Source organism: Oncorhynchus keta, chromosome 7 (genome assembly GCF_023373465.1).
Source record: "Oncorhynchus keta strain PuntledgeMale-10-30-2019 chromosome 7, Oket_V2, whole genome shotgun sequence".
Lineage (NCBI taxonomy): Eukaryota > Metazoa > Chordata > Actinopteri > Salmoniformes > Salmonidae > Oncorhynchus > Oncorhynchus keta.
The window spans coordinates 20523859-20543801 of record NC_068427.1 but is presented as its reverse complement, the minus strand read 5'-3'; the positions used below and the strand labels follow the sequence as shown (position 1 = coordinate 20543801).

The 19943-nt window shown below is 47.4% G+C and overlaps 1 protein-coding gene across 3 annotated transcripts in view; it reads left to right on the top strand.

The window, feature by feature from the left end:
* The window catches only part of LOC118386136 (cytoplasmic protein NCK2-like), a 50905-nt gene extending 31409 nt beyond the window's left edge, over positions 1-19496 (top strand). For all 3 annotated transcript variants that reach the window (XM_035773594.2, XM_052522192.1, XM_035773595.2), the window contains exons 2-4: positions 2213-2457; positions 14436-15256; positions 15528-19496. In XM_035773594.2, the coding sequence (XP_035629487.1) occupies positions 2229-2457; positions 14436-15256; positions 15528-15722 (1245 nt within the window). In that variant the 5' untranslated portion in view covers positions 2213-2228 and the 3' untranslated portion in view covers positions 15723-19496. The remainder of the gene's footprint in view (positions 1-2212; positions 2458-14435; positions 15257-15527) is intronic.
* The last annotated feature ends 447 nt before the right edge of the window (positions 19497-19943 follow it).

Below are 19943 nucleotides of genomic sequence, written 5' to 3'. Positions count from 1 at the left end.
GCAGAGTTCCTCTGTCCAGTGTCTAAAGAAGGCCAGTTGTGTTGCTTCTTTAATCAGAATAACAGTTTTAAGCTGTGCTAACATAATTGCAAAAGGGTTTTATAATGATAAACTTGGATTAGCTAACACAATGTGCCATTGGAACACAGTAGTGATGGTTGCTGATAATGGGCCTCTGTATGCCTAGATATTCTAGAAAATAAGCCGTTTCCAGCTACAATAGTCATTTACAACATTAACAATGTCTACATTGCATTTCTGATCACTGGACAAAAAATGTGCTTTTCTTTCGAAGTGACCCCAACATTTTGAACGTTAGTGTACGTTCTCACATAGACACTGAATTGTGAGGAAGCTTTTCGTTCCACTGGCACTGTGGGACCCAGAGAATATCATTAGGCTGTCAGAGGGCTTGACGGCACAGAACTGTTAGACTGAGCACATCCAGCCTGGGATTGTGCTGAATTCACAATGATTTAAGTTCTTGTTGGTGCTTTTTCCATTGATAATCCTTGATGTTTCTACAACTTGGAGTCCATAGAGCTCAGAGACAGGATTGTGTCGAGGCACTGATCTAGGGAAGGGTACCAAATAGTTTCTGCAGCATTGAAGGTCCCTAAGACCACACTGTCCTCCATCGCTCTTAAATGGAAGAAGTTTAGACCACCAAGACTCTTCCTAGAGCTGGCCGCTCAGCCAAACTGAGCAATCGGGGGAGAAGAGCCTTGTTCAGGGAAGTGACCAAGAACCTGATGGTTACTCTGACAGAGCTCAAGAGTTCCTCTGTGGAGATGGGAGAACCTTTCAGTAGGACAACCACCTCTGCAGCACTCTACCAATCAGGCCTTTATGGTAGAGTGGTCAGACGGAAGCCACTCCTCAGTAAAAGGCACATGACAGCCGCTTGGAGTTCGCCAAAAGGCACCTAAACGACTCTTAAACCATGAGAAACACAATTCTCTGGTCTGATGAAACCAAGATTGAACACTTTGGCCTGATTTCCAAGTGTCAGGTATGGAGAAGGATGGTAGTGGCAGCATCATGCTGTAGGGATGTGGTTTAGCAGCAGGTGCTGGGAGACCAGTCAGGATCAAGGGGAAAATGAACGAGCAAAGTACAGAGAAATCCTTGATGAAAACCTGCCCCAGAGAGCTCAGGAACTCAGACTAGGGCAAAGGTTCACTTTCCAACAGGACAACGCCCCAAACACACAGCCAAGACAACGCAGAAGTGGCTTTGTGACAAGTCTCTGAATGTCCTTGAGTGGCCCAGCCAGAGCCCGGACTTGAACCTGATCTAACATCTCTGGAGAGACCTGAATATAGCTGTGCAGGGACACTGCCAATGCAATGTGACAGAGCTTGAGAGGATCTGCAGAGAAGAATGTGAGAATCTCCCCAAATACAGGTGTGCCAAGCTTGTAGCTTCATATCCAAGAAGACTCAAGGCTGTATTCACTGCCAAAGGTGCGTGAACAAAGCACTGAATACTTACGTAAATGTGATTTTTTCCGTTTTTATTTGTAATATATTCGCAAACGTTTAAAAAAAACAACAACATTTTCCTCCATTTTAGAATAAGGCTGTAACGTAAAAATGTGGAAAAAGTGAACAGGTCTGAATACTTTCCGAATGCACTATACGTACATGTACGGATGCGCGCATACGTGCACACACACTTTCATTTACATTCTCGTGCTAACACAGAGTAGCTAAGGTGGTGCTGTAAAACTGTGTTCACCTGACTCCTCTCCTGCACTGTGAAATAGAGCATGCTTAATCCCTGTCACTCACACATACACACACACACACTAAGCAGTGCCCTCATGCCTGCGGTGTGATTGGATAGATGTGGTCTGTAGTTAGATAGATGGTAAAGCTGATGATCTAATGTGAATGTAGTAGTGATTTATCTTATCTGACGTCGTAATTCTGGCTTGTGTGAAATGGAGAGAGGTTTACATTAGTATGATTTCTGTATATTAGTGTGCTTTTTTTTCAATCTCTCACACACTTATCTCACCATTACCATAATTGTCTCATCGTTAATTTATTTCTAGCATTAAGATCAGTTCATCGCACATTCCCGTGATAATAGGTGGCTAATGCTTTGGCTAACATTTAGACAACCCTCTGTCTTTCTGTCTCTCGTCTTATTTGGGGTCGATGTGTAACTTTCCATCTCTCCCTCTCCTTTCCACCCCCCCTGCCAGGGGGACTCCATGAAAAATGATGGAGGAGGTGACAGTTGTAGCCAAGTGGGACTACACGGCCCAGCAGGACCAGGAACTTGACATCCGGAAGAATGAGCGGCTCACCCTGCTGGACGACAGCAAGACGTGGTGGAGGGTGAGGAACGCCTCCAACCAGACAGGCTACGTCCCCTCTAACTATGTGGAGCGCAAGAACAGCCTGGTGAAGAAGGCATCGCTGGTCAAGAACCTCAAAGACACACTGGGTAAGAGGGGTGGGGCTGGGTAAGAGGGGTGGGGCTGGGTAAGAAGGGTGGGGCTGGGTAAGAAGGGTGGGGCTGGGTGGGAGGGGTGGGGCTGTGGGAGGGTGGGGCTGGGTAAGAAGGGTGGGGTTGGGTGGGAGGGGTGGGGGTTAAGAAGGGTGGGGGATAAGAAGGGTGGGGCTGGGTGAGAGGGGTGGGGCTGGATAAGAAGGGTGGGGCTGGGTAAGAGGGGTGGGGCTGGGTAAGAAGGGTGGGGCTGGGTAAGAGGGGTGGGGCTGGGTAAGAAGGGTGGGGCTGGGTAAGAGGGGTGGGGCTGGGTAAGAGGGGTGGGGCTGGGTAAGAGGGGTGGGGCTGGGTAAGAGGGGTGGGGCTGGGTAAGAGGGGTGGGGTTGGGTAAGAAGGGTGGGGCTGGGTAAGAGGGGTGGGGCTGGGTAAGAAGTGCTGAAGATGGAGAGGTCGTAGAGTATGTTGTTGGTAGTTAATCAGCAGAGAAGAGTGGAGCGTCTCTTGACTCCCTCCGCCTCTATTTTTTCATCCTCCTCTAAACTCCAGCTAGAAATGCATGAATTAATTCTTTGCATCTATCCTGAATTGTGTGTGTGTCTCATCCCGCCCTCACTCAGTCTGTCTGACAGGATCTGGTACCGGGGTTGTGTGTCTCATCCCGCCCTGACTCAGGGTCTGGTACTGGGGTTGTGTGTCTCATCCCGCCCTCACCTCAGTCTCTGTCTGACAGGGTCTGGTACCAGGGTTGTGTGTCTCATCCCGCCCTCACTCAGTCTCTGTCTGACAGCGTCTGGTAATGGGGTTGTGTGTCTCATCCCGCCCTGACTCAGTCTCTGTCTGACAGGGTCTGGTACTGGAGTTGTGTGTCTCATCCCGCCCTCACTCAGTCTCTGTCTGACAGGGTCTGGTCCTGGAGTTGTGTCTCTCATTCCGCCCTCACTCAGTCTCTGTCTGACAGGGTCTGGTACTGGGGTTGTGTGTGTCATCCCGCCCTCACTCAGTCTCTGTCTGCCCTCACTCAGTCTCTGTAAGACAGGGTCTGGTACTGGGGTTGTGTGTCATCCCGCCCTCACTCAGTCTCTGTCTGACAGGGTCTGGTACCGGGGTTGTGTGTCATCCCGCCCTCACTCAGTCTCTGTCTGACAGGGTCTGGTACCGGGGTTGTGTGTCATCCCGCCCTCACTCAGTCTCTGTCTGACAGGGTCTGGTACCGGGGTTGTGTGTCATCCTGCCCTCACTCAGTCTCTGTCTGACAGGGTCTGGTACCGGGGTTGTGTCTCATCCCGCCCTCACTCAGTCTCTGTCTGACAGGGTCTGGTACTGGAGTTGTGTGTCATCCTGCCCTCACTCAGTCTCTGTCTGACAGGGTCTGGTCTGACAGGGTCTGGTACTGGGGTTGTGTGTCATCCCGCCCTCACTCAGTCTCTGTCTGACAGGGTCTGGTACCGGGGTTGTGTGTCATCCTGCCCTCACTCAGTCTCTGTCTGACAGGGTCTGGTACTGGGGTTGTGTGTCATCCTGCCCTCACTCAGTCTCTGTCTGACAGGGTCTGGTACTGGGGTTGTGTGTCATCCTGTCCTCACTCAGTCTCTGTCTGACAGGGTCTGGTACCGGGGTTGTGTCTCTCATCCCGCCCTCACTCAGTCTCTGTCTGACAGGGTCTGGTACCGGGGTTGTGTGTCATCCTGCCCTCACTCAGTCTCTGTCTGACAGGGTCTGGTACTGGGGTTGTGTGTCATCCTGCCCTCACTCAGTCTCTGTCTGACAGGGTCTGGTACCGGGGTTGTGTGTCATCCTGCCCTCACTCAGTCTCTGTCTTACTGGGTCTGGTACCCCTCACTCAGTCTCTGTCTGACAGGGTCTGGTACTGGGGTTGGTCTCTCATCCCGCCCTCACTCAGTCTCTGTCTGACAGGGTCTGGTACTGGGGTTGTGTGTCATCCTGCCCTCACTCAGTCTCTGTCTGACAGGGTCTGGTACTGGGGTTGTGTGTCATCCTGCCCTCACTCAGTCTCTGTCTAACAGGGTCTGGTACTGGTCATCCTGTCCTCACTCAGTCTCTGGGGTTGTGTGTGTCATCCTGCCCTCACTCAGTCTCTGTCTGACAGGGTCTGGTACTGGGGTTGTGTGTCATCCTGCCCTCACTCAGTCTCTGTCTGACAGGGTCTGGTACTGGGGTTGTGTGTCATCCTGCCCTCACTCAGTCTCTGTCTGACAGGGTCTGGTACTGGGGTTGTGTGTCATCCTGCCCTCACTCAGTCTCTGTCTGACAGGGTCTGGTACTGGGGTCGGTGTCATCCTGCCCTCACTCAGTCTCTGTCTGACAGGGTCTGGTACTGGGGTTGTGTGTCATCCTGCCCTCACTCAGTCTCTGTCTGACAGGGTCTGGTACTGGGGTCGGGTGTCATCCTGCCCTCACTCAGTCTCTGTCTGACAGGGTCTGGTACTGGGGTTGTGTGTCATCCTGCCCTCACTCAGTCTCTGTCTGACAGGGTCTGGTACTGGGGTCGGGTGTCATCCTGCCCTCACTCAGTCTCTGTCTGACAGGTTCTGGTACTGAGGTCGGGTGTGTGGATGTGAGCCTTTGTGCTATTTTAGAGGAGCTCTCCACCAGCAACCCAAGGACTGTGTTCAGTTGGCCATCGCTCTGAGCTGCCACACCTTGGTGTCTGTAGGTCCTCACATTTGTGTGTGCGTGTGTGTGTGTGTGTTTGCTATTGTGCGTGTGTGTGCAAGGACTGTGTTCGTGTGTGCATGTGTGTGTGAGTGTGTGGTGTGTGTGTGTGTGTGTGTGTGTGTGTGTGTGTGTGTGTGTGTGTGTGTGTGTGTGTGTGTGTGTGTGTGTGTGTGTGTGTGTGTGTGTGTGTGTGTGTGTGTGTGTGTGTGTGTGTGTGCTAGGGTTATCAAATGGCTGGTGGAGACTGGAGAAAAACTATTGCATGTTCCGTCTCTCTGTCTCCTTATTCCACTGATCTTATTTTTCAGTAACTTTTTTTATACCTTCTTATACATACATTGGGGCAAAAAAGTATTTAGTCAGCCACCAATTGTGTTCTCCCACTTAAAAAGATGAGAGGCCTGTAATTTTCATCATAGGTACACTTCAATTATGACAGACAAGATGAGAAAAAAAATCCAGAAAATCACACTGTAGGTTTTTAATGAATTTATTTGCAAATTATGGTGGAAAAATAAGTATTTGGTCACCTACAAACAAACGAGCAATATTTCTGGCTCTCACAGACCTGTAACTTCTTCTTTAAGAGGCTACTCTGTCCTCCACCTGTTACCTGTATTAATGGCACCTGTTTGAACTTGTTATCAGTATAAAAGACACCTGTCCACAACCTCAAACAGTCACACTCCAAACTCCACTATAATAATTAGGAAATGGAAGACCTACAAGACCACTGATAATCTCCCTCGATCTGGGGCTCCACGCAAGATCTCACCCCGTGGGGTCAAAATTATCATAAGAACGGTGAGCAAAAATCCCAGAACCACACGGGGGGGCCTAGTGAATGACCTGCAGAGAGCTGGGACCAAATTAACAAAGCCTACCATCAGTAACACACTACGCCGCCAGGGACTCAAATCCTGCAGTGCCAGACATGTCCCCCTGCTTAAGCCAGTACATGTCCAGGCCCATCTGAAGTTTGCTAGAGAGCATTTGGATGATCCAGAAGAAGATTGGGAGAATGTGATATGGTCAGATGAAACCAAAGTATAACTTTCTGGTAAAAACTCAACTCATCGTGTTTGGAGGACAAAGAATGCTGAGTTGCATCCAAAGAACACCATACCTACTGTGAAGCATGGGGGTGGAAACATCATGCTTTGGGGCTGTTTTTCTGCAAAGGAACCAGGACGACTGATCCGTGTAAAGGAAAGAATGAATGGGGCCATGTATCGTGAGATTTTGAGTGAAAACCTCCTTCCATCAGCAAGGGCATTGAAGATGAAACGTGGCTGGATCTTTCATCATGACAATGATCCCAAACACACCTCCCGGGCAACGAAGGAGTGGCTTCGTAAGAAGCATTTCAAGGTCCTGGAGTGGCCTAGCCAGTCTCCAGATCTCAACCCCATAGAAAATCTTTGAAGGGATTTGAAAGTCCGTGTTGCCCAGCAACAGCCCCAAAACATCACTGCTCTAGAGGAGATCTGCATGGAGGTATGGGCCAAAATACCAGCAACAGTGTGTGAAAACCTGGTGAAGACTTACAAAAAACGTTTGACCTCTGTCATTGCCAACAAAGGGTATATAACAAAGTATTGAGAAACTTTTGTTATTGACCAAATACTTATTTTCCACCATAATTTGCAAATAAATTCATTAAAAATCCTACAATGTGATTTTCTGGATAGTTGAAGTGTACCTATGATGAAAATTACAGGCCTCATCTTTTTAAGTGGGAGAACTTGCACAATTGGTGGCTGACTAAATACTTTTTTGTCCCACTGTACATTTTCTGAACTGCAAATTTCAGGAATCAGTCAATATTTCTTGCCTGCTTCAAAGAGAGAAACATATGAAGCTGAGCACACATGCCTTATTGTTCCTGTCAGTTGTGAGTAATTCAATTAAATCTTGTTTGTAGACTGTCAACAGACATTAATGGAATTTGTAAACCGCTGGGTTTGAATATCTGCTGCTGGTTAGAGAGAGAGTGTGAAGTTTACAAAGAGAGAGACAAACATACAGAGAAAGAGAGAGTCTGTGAGGGGAGGGCGGAGTGATGGGAGGGGAGAGCAGGGCAGAGTGATGGGAGGGGAGAGCAGGGCAGAGTGAGGGGAGGGGAGAGCAGGGCAGAGTGAGGGGAGAGCAGGGCAGAGTGAGGGGAGCGGAGTGGAGGGCAGAGTGAGGGGAGCGGAGTGGAGGGCAGAGGGGAGGGGAGTGGAGGGCAGAGTGAGGGAGTGCAGGGGAGGGCAGAGTGGGGGAGTGCAGGGGAGGGCAGAGTGAGGGGAGGGGAGAGCAGGGCAGAGTGAGGGGAGAGCAGGGCAGAGTGAGGGGAGCGGAGTGGAGGGCAGAGAGAGGGAGTGGAGGGCAGAGTGGGGAGGGGAGTGGGGGCAGAGTGGGGAGAGGAGTGGGGGGCAGAGTGAAGGAGTGGAGGGCAGGGTGGGGAGGGGAGTGGAGGGCAGAGTGAGTGAGTGCAGAGGGGGCAGAGTGAGGGGAGGGGAGGCTATGCGAGGGGATGGGCACAGTCTGTTACTGTCACAGGGATTCCTCTCTGCTCCGTGGACCTCTGTGTGGGCCAACACTGCACAGCCTGTCACTTTCATTCATCAGCAGTACGTTGTGTGTGGTTGTGTGCGGCATGCTCAGATCTTTAATAACTATCAATAAGAACATTTCACATAATCCTAGAGCAGGGATGGGCAACTTTGAACCTTTCAATCATGAGGAGCTGCATTTGCTTGTGGGTCAGCGTACATCACGCACACACACATTACGAGCAAAAATATACATTTCATGCAATTCTAAACATTTTGCCATGGGGTGTAGAGACAGCATCGCAGTTTTAAAGAACATTTGCTACAATTCTACACATTTTGCCATGGGGCGGAGAGAAGATTTAGCTAAATGTAACTAATTTCACGCAATTCTATACATTTTGCCGAAATGTTTGCAATTTTTAATATGATATGAGTTAGACCAACAAAATCAATGGGGCCACCCCGTACGGTAATTCAATCATGATATCCAGTTTAGATAACTGGCCACTAAACGAACTTGGCAATCTAAAAAAAAATGTAGCTGGCATGGGCTAATTGAGTGACTGTCAGTGACTGACATAACAAGAGGAGAACTGCTGATGCACAGCCACATTTCCAAATGGCACTTTTAGTATTCTACTATTCAACTCGCAACAGTCAGTTGAGACCCCAACTGAGTTCTCCCCCAACCCCACCTCCCTAAAAATGTGTTTTATCCGAGGGCCAGTTACCCATCCCTGCCCTTGAGGCACTGAGCCATCATTCAACAAACATTCTAATCTCACTCTGTTATCCCCTGTACTCTGTTATTCTGACACCACTATGAGTGTATCCATAATTAAAGGGAAGTGTGTCTGTATATTCCATTAAAGGATGAGTCATGTTTGCAGGCCAGTGAACCTAACCAGGGTTGTAGTGTGGCCCCTAACACAGCCATGCTGTTCCCCATCCATCCATTAGAGCATTGAACAGTGCTCCACTCACCAGCCTAATGGTGTTACAGCCCGTGGCGAAACCACGGAAACAACCAATCATCCCCATCCCCATCTGTTATTGAGTTATACATTATGCCCATGTTCCTATTCAACCCCTAGCATTTCAATATGTTGTATTTGATCATGAATCTGTACTCGGATAGTTACGATTCGGGCTTGGCAGTAACTTCTAATGTGTCTTATTTTGAATCGGTTCTGTGTGTGTGTGTGTGTGTGTGTGTGTGTGTGTGTGTGTGTGTGTGTGTGTGTGTGTGTGTGTGTGTGTGTGTGTGTGTGTGTGTGTGTGTGTGTGAAGTCAGCGCTCTATAGGTTATGGTTGGACTGGGTTCCTCTTTGCTCTTCTTGAATGGAATAGAAGCTCAGCAACACTGACTCAAAATGGCTGTGCCATTGACAGACTCTGCAGGGCAACCATCTCCCCAGTCATCCAAAATGGCTGTGCTCACTCATCCAGTGACACCTACTGCAGGCCAATACAGGGAAACCAATGATCTCCAGACTGAATCAAAATGGTTCCCTTGGCTTTAGTCCATCTGACAGATTTACAGGGTGCACAGTACACACTGTCACCGTGCCAACGCTGCCTGCCCATAATGTTTGTGAAGACATAAACAGCTGGACGTTTATGGACTGTTTTATAGACTGGGCGCTGAGCTACAGTAGTGCTTTGTGTTAATACCACCCTGCTAACATAATGTTATGACAGGCGGTAACCTTACAGTGCAGGAAATGGAAAATATATGACCATTTCTTTTTTAAAGTGCGTGTTAACTGTTAATAGCTTCTCATTTGTAGCGGTATGCAAACTAGAATGGTGATGATGATGATGATTTATGGGTTGGATGTATAGTGTTTCTCCAAGTGCTGAAAGGGTTGGATGTATAGTGTTTCTCCAAGTGCTGAAAGGGTTGGATGTATAGTGTTTCTCCAAGTGCTGAAAGGGTTGGATGTATAGTGTTTCTCCAAGTGCTGAAAGGGTTGGATGTATAGTGTTTCTCCAAGTGCTGAAAGGGTTGGATGTATAGTGTTTCTCCAAGTGCTGAAAGGGTTGGATGTATAGTGTTTCTCCAAGTGCTGAAAGTGGGGGGCTTACCTCATCCACTACCTCTCATAACACCTGTTACTATATTACCTCTGACTCCCCTGGGTTTCATTGTATTGCTCCCTGTGACCCTGTCAGGTGGTCCTGTGTATTTACTATATTACCTCTGACTCCCCTGGGTTTCATTGTATTGCTCCCTGTGACCCTGTCAGGTGGTCCTGTGTATTTACTATATTACCTCTGACTCCCCTGGGTTTCATTGTACTGCTCCCTGTGACCCCGTCAGGTGGTCCTGTGTATTTACTATATTACCTCTGACTCCCCTGGGTTTCATTGTACTGCTCCCTGTGACCCCATCAGGTGGTCCTGTGTATTGGTATGCTAACCTCTGATGCCCCTCTGGGTTCTTATAAAGACATGCTGAGGTAGGAGTCTCCTGGGTCAGGCTCCAGTGCTGAATGAGGTCTCTGTGTTCAGGGCAGTGAAAGAATGGAGGGATGGAAGGAGAGGGAGTGTGGGAGGAGTGAATTGAGACTGTTCCCCTGCCAACCAGCAGGCCAGAGCCTTGAAGTGGAAATGAGCGAGAGCAAAAGAAAGTGTGTGTGCACGATTCAGCTGGGCTGTGTGGGTCTCAGGGGAGTTTTATGTCTGCTGTTCCCTGCATATCTCTGCTCTCTATCCTGTGACAGTCGACAGCATAGTCTCTCCACGGGATGGCTTGAAGTAGACCCCGGAGGAGAGCATTCAAGTTGGGTCACATCAAGTGGGGCCACACACACACACACACACACACACACACACACACACACACACACACACACACACACACACACACACACACACACACACACACACACACACAGTGCATTTGGAAAGTTTTCCGACCCCCTTCCCTTTTTCCACATTTGGTTACATTACAGCATTATTCCAAATGTATAAATACATTTCCTCAATCTATACACAATACCCAATAATGACAAAGCAAAAACAGGTTTCTTTTGCAAAAATGTTGGCAAAATAAAAATAACAGACCCTTTGCTATGATACTAGACACTGAGCTCAGGTGCTTCCTGTTTATATTGATCATCCTTGAGATGTTTCTACAACTTGATTGGAGTCCACCTATGGTCTTTTCAATTGATTGGACATGATTTGGAAAGGCACACACCTGTCTATATAAGGTCTCACAGTTGACAGTGCATGTCAGAGCAAAAACCAAGCCTTGTGTCGAGATGGGAGAACCTTTCAAAGGACAGCCAACTCTGCAGCACTCCACCAATCAGGTCTTTATGGTAGAGTGGCCAGATGGAAGCCACTCCTCAGTAAAAGTCACATGACAGAAGCCACTCCCCAGTAGAAGTCACATGACAGAAGCCACTCCCCAGTAGAAGTCACATGACAGAAGCCACTCCCCAGTAAAAGGCACATAACAGAAGCCACTCCCCAGTAAAAGGCACATGACAGAAGCCACTCCTCAGTAAAAGTCACATGACAGAAGCCACTCCTCAGTAAAAGTCACATGACAGCCCGCTTGGAGTTCGCCAAAAGGCACGTAAAGGACTCTGACCATGGGAAACAAGATTCTCTGGTAGACGAAAAACAAGAGAACTATTTGACCTAAATGCCAAGCGTCACATCTGGAGGAAACCTTGCACCATCCCTACGGTGAAGCGTGGTGGTGGCAGCATCATGCTGTGGGCAGGGACTGGAAGTCAGGATCGAGGAAAAGATGAACAGAGCAAAGTACAGAGAGATCATTGATGAAAACCTGCTCCAGAGCACTCAGGACCTCAGACTGGGTCGAAGGTTCACCTTCCAACAGGACAATAACCCGATTGACTTGAACCCGATCGAGCATTTCTGGAGAGACCTGAAAATAGCTGTGCAGCGATGCTCCCATCTAACCTGACAGAGCTTGATAGGATCTGCAGAGAAGAATGGGGAAAAACTCCCCATATACAGGTGTGCCAAGCTTGTAGTGTCCTACCCAAGACGACTCGAGGCTGTAACCACCGCTGAAGGTGCTTCAACAAATTACTGAGTAAAGGGTCTGAATACTTATGGAAATGTGATATATTTTTTTATATATACATTTGCAAAAAACACACACACACACACACGAAGATGATTACGTGTTGTTTGAAATAGCACACAGAGGGTGAGACACTGTATGCTCTTTCCATGACAAGCTGACTGGGTGAAAGCTATGATCCCTTATTGATGTCACCTGTTAAATCCACTTCATTCAGTTTAAGGGAGGAGACAGGTTAAAGGAATTTCAAGCCTTGAGACAATTGAGATGGGTCTTTCATTCTTAAGCGTCTGTATCGAGAATGGTACACCACCCCCAGAACATCCAGCCAACTTGACAACTGTGGGAAGCATTGGCGTCAACATGGGCCAGCATCCCTATGGATCGCCAGCATCCCTATGGAACGCATGTGACACCTTGTAGAGTCCAGGCCCTGACAAATTGAGGCTGTTCTGAGGCTAAAAGTGGGTGCAACTCAATATTAGGAAGGTGTTTTGTTCACTCCGTGTGTGATGTATGTTTGTGGTGTCTTATGTCTCCTACCCTGCCGGCACTTCTCAGGTGCTCTGAAAAACAAGCCTCTCACATAACCCTTGTTTTACATGGACCTTGACTATTCTATTAAACATTATGGTCTGTTCAATATTTCTGTCTTGTTTGCATTTGCCCATCCCTTTGTCCTTTTCATTCTCTCTTTCTGTCAGCTCTTTCTGTCAGCCCTTTCTGTCAGCCCTTTCTGTCAGCTCTTTCTGTCTGCCCTTTCTGTCAGCTCTTTCTGTCAGCTCTTTCTGTCAGCTCTTTCTGTCAGCCTCTTTCTGTCAGGTCTTTCTGTCAGCCCTTTCTGTCAGCCCTTTCTGTCAGCTCTTTCTGTCAGCCCTTTCTGTCAGCCCTTTCTGTCAGCTCTTTCTGTCAGCCCTTTCTGTCAGCCCTTTCTGTCAGCCCTTTCTGTCAGCCCTTTCTGTCAGCTCTTTCTGTCAGCTCTTTCTGTCAGCCCTTTCTGTCAGCTCTTTCTGTCAGCTCTTTCTGTCAGCTCTTTCTGTCAGCTCTTTCTGTCAGCCCTTTCTGTCAGCCCTTTCTGTCAGCTCTGCCCTGTGATGTCTGGTCGTCTGTGTGTTAGTAACAGCTGCCAAGGGACTCCTCTCCTGCTCCCATCTCCGCTCTCGCACAACAAAATAGCAGGAAAGTTTAGTGCCACTCTGTGTGAACCCCATAACTCCCTGAGTTAACTCACACAGTCATCTAAACAGATGTGACCTAGCTCTATCTACACTGCAACACACACACACACACACACACACACACACACACACACACACACACACACACACACACACACACACACACACACTTGTCACTTTTCCCTGTGTTGTGACTAAACAAATGACAGCATTGGGAATTTTTGTGTGCAGTGGAATGTAATTGTGCTTACTTTAGTTATGCAGTATGTTTGGTTACATTTGTATTAGTCAGATGTAATTGGCTTGTACAGTAAGAGATGCCCGGATGTAGGTCTGTCTGATATGTTCCAATCAACCACCTGAGCCACGAGACATCTGTTTGCCAGTCATCCGTCTCCCTGGGTCCGGCAGCTGAACGCATCAGAACAACTCTTAGTTGGCCCCGGCCAGCGCTCCCACGTGGGTTACACGACGGGTAACCAAGCAGCATGGAGGAGACGAGCGCTTTGTTGTTGCTGCTGCCTGCTGTCTTTTTGTTGTGCAGAAAGAGGCAAGGAGACAGGTAGGAGGAGAGGAACCTTTGATCCCCTGCTTGCCTGTCAGTCAGGACCACAGCAGAGCCACGCACCAGACACCCTGTCTACTCCACTTTCCTCCCCAGCCAGCATGCACTAGTTTCATCCTTTTGATGCGTGGAGACGCAGGTAGCTGAGTGGTGCTGAACACCTGGTTTAATGAGGAGATGTGAGTTGTGACAAATACACTAACAGTTGTGACCGAGGGAGTGTGTCTGTGTGTCTGTCACTTGGGTGCATTTACTGTATGTGGGTAGAGAGAATTTCTGTGTATGTAGAGTCTGATCTTGTACTGTATGTATGTGATTGTGAACTATAGTATGTGTGTGCTTGCCCTCTCTCAGCTCTTTGAGGAGGAGGTCCTCTATCTTCTATTTTAAGTGTTGACATCTCCACTGGGCCTAGGGTACAGCCTGCAGCCTCAATTAGTGTCCCCCCCCCCAACCCTAACTCCTGCCTGGTCTCTCACTGGAGCTTAAGGCTGCCCTGCCCACACACACAAATCCACTTCGTCTCCTGCTGCCTCATTTACTCAAAGCTTTGTCAGTACCACTGGATTAATGACTTATCAAAGGACTTGGGTTGTAGATATGCGGCAGGTGTGGCAGAGCGTTGGGCCGAAAGGAATCCCCGAGCCGACTGTGAAAAATCTGTCTGTGCCCTTGAGCAAGGCACTTAACCCTAATTGCTCCTGTAAGTAGCTCTGGATAAGAGTGTCTGCTAAATGAAAAAAAATGTAGATTTAGTGTCTGGTTACACAGGTGTTGTAGTACCAGTTTCTGCCACCTGCTAGAAGAAACCTGAAATGCTTTTGATTCATTCCACTGGTAACAACAGACTGTCTTTCACTGGCTGTCTAAAATTAAATAAAATGTCAGGTCATGTTAGCTTAACATACTGATGTAGTGATTATCTTCCTCTCTCTCCTCTCTCTCAGGACTGGGTAAGGGCAGAAGGAAGCAGAGTGCCCGTGATGCCTCTCCCACACCTAGCACGGATGCAGAGTACCCCTCCAATGGGAATGGGGGAAGTGGAGGAGGAGGAGGCGGTGCCGAACGCATCTACGACCTCACCATCCTGGCCGTTGTCAAGTTCTCGTACATGGCGGAGCGCGAGGATGAGCTGACCCTAGCCAAGGGGTCCCGGGTCACGGTGATGGAGAAGTGCAGTGACGGTTGGTGGCGGGGCAGCCAGGGAGGTCGCGTGGGCTGGTTCCCCTCCAACTATGTCCTGGAGGACCCCACAGAGAGAGAGGGCGAGGGGGGTGGAGGAGGAAGGGACTCTCCAGGTTATCCAGGGCAGGGCAGGGGGGCCACGATGACCAACGGGCGGGCGGGAGGTGGTGGCGGCCGGGATGGAGAGGGAAGTGGTGCGCTCCATCTGGTCCAGACTATTTACCCGTTCAGCTCAGTGACGGAGGAAGAGCTGAACTTTGAGAAGGGAGAGGTGATGGAGGTTGTGGAGAAACCAGAGAATGACCCAGAGTGGTGGCGCTGCAGGAACGCCCAAGGCCTGGTGGGCCTAGTGCCTAAGAACTACGTGCTGGTGCTGAATGATGCTGACGGGCCTCCCGGGCTCCCTGCCCTGCCGCAGTCGCCCCCTGGCTCCCCACAGATCCGCTACGTGGGGCCGGCGATCGTGGGCAAGTTTGCAGGCAGGGACTGGTACTATGGAGGGGTGACCAGACACCAGGCAGAACTGGTCCTCAACGAGAGGGGAAAGGAGGGGGACTTCCTCATACGGGACAGCGAGTCATCGGTGAGTGGGGGAAGAGAGGATGAAGGAATGATTGAGGATAGTGGGAGGAAAGGAGTGTTAAGGGAGCAGGATGGAGGGAAGAGTAGAATAATAAGTTGGAGAATAGGAGAGATCTGCACACACGAACAGCAGAAATATTGACCTGTGATTTATAAATGAAGTCATGGTGCCCTCTGCTGGTGGATAGTGAGTAGCGTTAGTAAAGGAAAGCATGTTTGTTGGAGACAAATTGGTGAGTAAATGAACTGACTCTCCCTTTCTCTCCCTCTAGCCCAGTGATTTCTCTGTGTCTTTGAAGGCACCTGGGAAGAACAAGCACTTCAAGGTGCAGTGTTCAGAGGAGGTCTACTGTATCGGCCAGCGCAGGTTCAGCTCCATTGATGAACTGGTGGAGCACTACAAGAAAGCCCCCATCTTCACCAGCCAACACGGAGACAAGCTCTACCTGGTCAAACCTCTGCTGTGACACACATACATGAACACGTATACACACACAGGCACTCAGACATGCATATACACACACACATACGCACTCCACCAAATGCCCATATCCCAGCAATCCTCAACATGCTGAACTTGGGGAGATAACTTAGTCTGTTTTAGCCTAGTCACATTGCTGGTCTTGGTTCTGTTTCCTTTCTTTGGTTTTAGGTTTTCTGTTTGTTTGGAATTCCCACATTTTTGTAACTCATTTAAAACCCTTTCCAGAGGTTCCGATGATTTCTAAAGGAAATAATGACTTCACTAAGTGACCATTTGTAAACACCCTCTTGCCTTTTCTCCTCTTCTCTGCCTTCATCCTCCTCAGAACTGTAGTCATTTTCTTCCACCTCTACCTCCTCTTCATCGCTCTATCATCGAGGAGAAGTAGGAGAAAGCGAGAGAGCAAATTGAAAAGAGTGGAGAGTATGAATGTCTGTCAATGTACAACACGTACTGTATTGCTCTTCTATTGGCTCCAGCTCTACACTACACTTATGGCACATCACCAGTGTTTTACACACAAGGCTCAGACTTTTCTGTGAGCCATGGCTCCGGCGGTCCTGCTCTCATTTGGGGCCAATAACAGGCCACAGGTACTTTTCATTTGGCATTTACATACATGGCTAACTGAACTTTAACACCTCACAAAGCAACTGTTTTTGATTATGCAGAGGTTGTTTATTCAGTTCTTCACAAATCTTCATTGTCAGTCCTAGCTATGGAAACATAATTTCCCTAGTATAACATTAGGCTGTATACACTAACTAGTGTAACGCTGGTGTTACAGTCCAAAAGCAGCATTACTGTTTTGCTAGTCTATTGCTTCCAGCTCTAGCCGACACTTACTGTTCTGATGTTCTATTGGCTCCAGCTCTACACTACTTCTATTTGATTGTCTCCAGCTCTACACAACACTTACTGTACTTCCTCACTCACTCATTCCCCGGCCCTAGTGCAGTTTTCCAATGAAGATCAGGTCTTCAGGGCGTTTTACTCTCAAGGTTATATACAGTGCATTCAGAAAGTATTCAGACCCCTTGCATTTTCCACATTTTGTTACATTAGTCTTATTCTAAAATATATTCAATTATTTTTCCCCCTCATCAATCTACACACCCCCATAATGACAAAGTAAAAACAGGTTTGTAGAATTTTTTGTAAATATATTAAATATAAAAAACTGAACTGAAATCAAGTATTCAGACCCGTTACTCAGTAGTTTGTTGAAGCAGCGATTACAGCCTCTAGTCTTCTTGGGTATGACGCTACAAGCTTGGCACACCTGTATTTGGGGAGTTTCTCCTGTATTTGGGGATTCTTCTCTGCAGATCCTCTCAATCTCTGTCAGGTTGGATGAGGAGCGTTGGTGAACAGCTATTTCCAGGTCTCTCCAAAGATGTTCGATCGGGTTCAAGTCCGGGCTCTGGCTGGTTCACTCAAGGACATTCAGAAACTTGTCCCGAAGCCACTCCTGTGTTGTCTTGGCTGTGTGCCAAGTCCTGGAAGGTGAACCTTCGCCCCAGTCTGAGGTCCTGAGTGCTCCGGAGCAAGTTTTCATCAAGGATCTCTCTGTACTTTGCTCTGTTCATCTTTCCCTTGATCATGACTAGTCTCCCAGTCCCTGCCGCTGAAAAATATCCTCACAGCATGATGCTGCCACCACCTTGCTTCACCATAGGGATGGTGCCAGGTTTTCTCCAGACATGATGCTTGGCATTCAGGCTATAGAGTTCAATCTGTAAATAAGGTATTCATGTTTTTTTATTTGTATTACATTTGCAAACATTTCTAGAAACGTGGTTTTGCTTTGTCATTATGGGGTATTGTGTGTAGATTTATATGTATTGAATCCATTTTAGAATACGTTCTGTAACTGAACAAAATGTGACAGAAGTCAAGGGGTCTGAATACTTTCTGAATGCACTGTATGTGTTTATGTAGCTGACGGCAGGCACTAATTCAAGAGTACTTAAACTGTTGTTTTGATTTGCTCTGTGCGTCTGTTTACCAATGTGTCGATCATGGGGTTCTCAGCTTTTCCTAGTTGATATATCTGAATGTTATTGAGCACTGTTATTTCATTCTTGTTCCCACTGTATGTATATATTCAGAAGACGATGAGGTACGTAATATGAATCATTTCGATCCAACCTACGGGACTGTGCCGCTAATGACGTGGTGAGAATCATAATACTTTTGTTCAATAAACGTTTTTGCAGAATAACTCAAATCATGGGCTGTGTGGCAGCGTCTACACTTTCTGCCTCAGATGTTGTACTGTGTGACAAGTGGTGATTGCTGCTGGTCTCTGGGAGTGGATGGATACAACATGTTGTTATTATTCTCCCCTATAGTTACCATCAGAGCCATGTATTTACCTCGTTGCCATTGAGGTTTCTGCATTATGATGCATTTACACGACACTATAACATTCTATTTCAACCATGTTGGCGCCCCGTTAACATTACATGGGGAATATTTAAATCTTGCTATGTAACTGCCCACTAAGCATTAGGCGATGTCTTCTGGACGCCTTCTTGTCTTGTCTTGTCTTGACTGGTGGTGTTATGTTTTTTTGGTGCTGTCCGGACTGGCCTTGATTTGTCGTCTATATTTGGCCTTGATTTGACCCCCCCAAAAAAGACACCTGTGATTTGGTTCGGACTGGCCTTGATTTGACCCAAATATAGACGTGTATGATTGGTCCAGTATGGTGTTTGCCTTTCACGCCACAACCCGGATTTGTCTGTCGCTACATTGGTGTCAGAAATGGGTTGGCAGCTATGACTTTAACACCATGACTGGTAGCCTAAGCAATATGGTGAAATCTCCTACTAGCCCAGAATTCCACGTATCCTCCTTTTAGATTTGTGGGGAGTACTGTAGTGAACAAGTATAGGCCTACACTTCCCACTTAGCATTTACCAATAGCAATGTCTTTTGGCCATATTTTTGGGGTCGTATTTTTTGGGGGGCAGTCTGGACTGGCTTTCATGTCATTGTCCAAGAACGTTGATTCTTGGTCCGGACCAAATTGGAACTAATCATAGACCTCTGTTTGGTTCAGATTTGGTCCGGTTTGGACCGGCCTTGATTTCAATGTCCATTGTCCACTGTACAGTAAAGCACCGCAGCAGAGCACAGTAAAGAAACATAGAGCACAAAGCACAGTATTGTACTGTATTGTACCCTACTTTACTCTAATGTACTTTACGGAACTAAACTGTACTGTACTATACTGTTTTTACTGTACTGTAATGTACTGTACTCTACTGTAATCTACTCTACTGAATAAAACTTGACTGTCCTGTACCATATTGTACTGTGCTACTGTACTAAACTGCTGTACTGTAATCTATGATTTGTCTATGATTGTCTATGATTTGTTCAGATTTGAATCTGGTCCGCACCGACCATATTTGTATGTGGCGGAGGTCATTCGAATAATACCAGTATGCTTTACAAGTGTTTGTTTTTATGTTTACATTTTGGTCATTCAGCAGACACTCTAATCCAGAGCGACTGACCATCATTGCGTTCAACTAAGGTATATAAACATATCACAGTCATAGCAAGAAAAAATCAAAATCTGTAACCATTACTGAGAATGTTAATGTAGCTGAAGTGGTCTGATGGTTTATTCTGTAGGTTGGACTACTTTGAACATCATCGCTGCCAGTTTTAGAGCTTTTGAAAACGCTAACATAAGTCAATGTGACAGATAGGAGCAATAATAAATATTCTGTTGCACTCTTCAGTTGGCTCTTCTATATTATTGTCATGTGACGCTTACTTCATTGAGAATGCAGTCAATTTCTCCATAGAATCATGACTGAAAAATACACAATCAGCAATAAAAGAAACAGCCCTTTTTCAGGACCCTGTCTTTCAAAGATAATTAGTAAAACTCCAAATGACTTCACAGATCTTCATTGTAAAGGGTTATAACACTGTTTCCCATGCTTGTTCAATGAACCATAAACAATTAATGAACCTGCACCTGTGGAATGGTCGGTAAGACACTAGCAGCTTACAGACGGTAGGCAATTAAGCTCACAGTTATGAAAACTTGGGCCTTTCTACTGAATCTGAAAAACACCAAAATAAATATGCCCAGGGTCCCTGCTCATCTGCGTGAACGTGCCTTAGGCATGCTGCAAGGAGGCATGAGGACTGCAGATGTGGCCAGGGCAATAAATTGCAA